The 562-nt window shown below is 63.7% G+C and overlaps 1 protein-coding gene across 1 annotated transcript in view; it reads right to left on the reverse strand.

The window, feature by feature from the left end:
* Positions 1 to 6: 6 nt before the first annotated feature.
* The window catches only part of KCNG1 (potassium voltage-gated channel, subfamily G, member 1), a 6,287-nt gene continuing 5,731 nt past the window's right edge, over positions 7 to 562 (reverse strand). The window contains exon 3 of the mRNA XM_010835125.1: positions 7 to 557. Coding sequence (XP_010833427.1) covers positions 281 to 557 — 277 coding nt within the window. The 3' untranslated portion in view covers positions 7 to 280. The remainder of the gene's footprint in view (positions 558 to 562) is intronic.

Below are 562 nucleotides of genomic sequence, written 5' to 3' on the forward strand. Positions count from 1 at the left end.
AAGGGCGTGGGGGCTGGGCGGGGTGGGGGGGGTACGTGTCAGGACTGTATGCTGGGCTTCACATCTGGACTTGGGGGACCAGGGACCCCCTGCCGGGGTGGGGCCATCTTCCCTGGGGCGTGGCTTGGTCCATCCCAGGCCAGGGCTGCGCTCAGAAGCAGCACGTGCCTTTGGAGGCTTCTTCAGCGATGGTGATAGCGTCAAGCCTCAGAGGGTGGGCAGGGCTGGGGAGCGGGGGGCGCATCCTGGCAGTGGCGGTGGCGAGGTGCGACCTCTGGATTCAGTTATTGTCTCTGGTGTCCGAGGAGACACTTCCAAACAAGATGTCACTGTCGTGGGACATGCTGCTCAGCTGCGACTTGGTCTTGATGAGAAACTGGGTCCTGCGGAACATCACCCTCTCCTGCTCCTGCTTGAGCTCCAGGTAGGAGCGGGAGAAGGTGTGGAAGATGGAGGTCACGGGGAAGGCCATGAGGAGGATGCCGCTGAGGATGCTGCTGAGAGCCACCACCTGGCCGGGCGTGCTCCGGGGCACCATGTCGCCATAGCCCACGGTCGTCAT

Source organism: Bison bison, unplaced genomic scaffold (genome assembly GCF_000754665.1).
Source record: "Bison bison bison isolate TAMUID 2011002044 unplaced genomic scaffold, Bison_UMD1.0 scf7180017864038, whole genome shotgun sequence".
Taxonomy (NCBI): domain Eukaryota; kingdom Metazoa; phylum Chordata; class Mammalia; order Artiodactyla; family Bovidae; genus Bison; species Bison bison.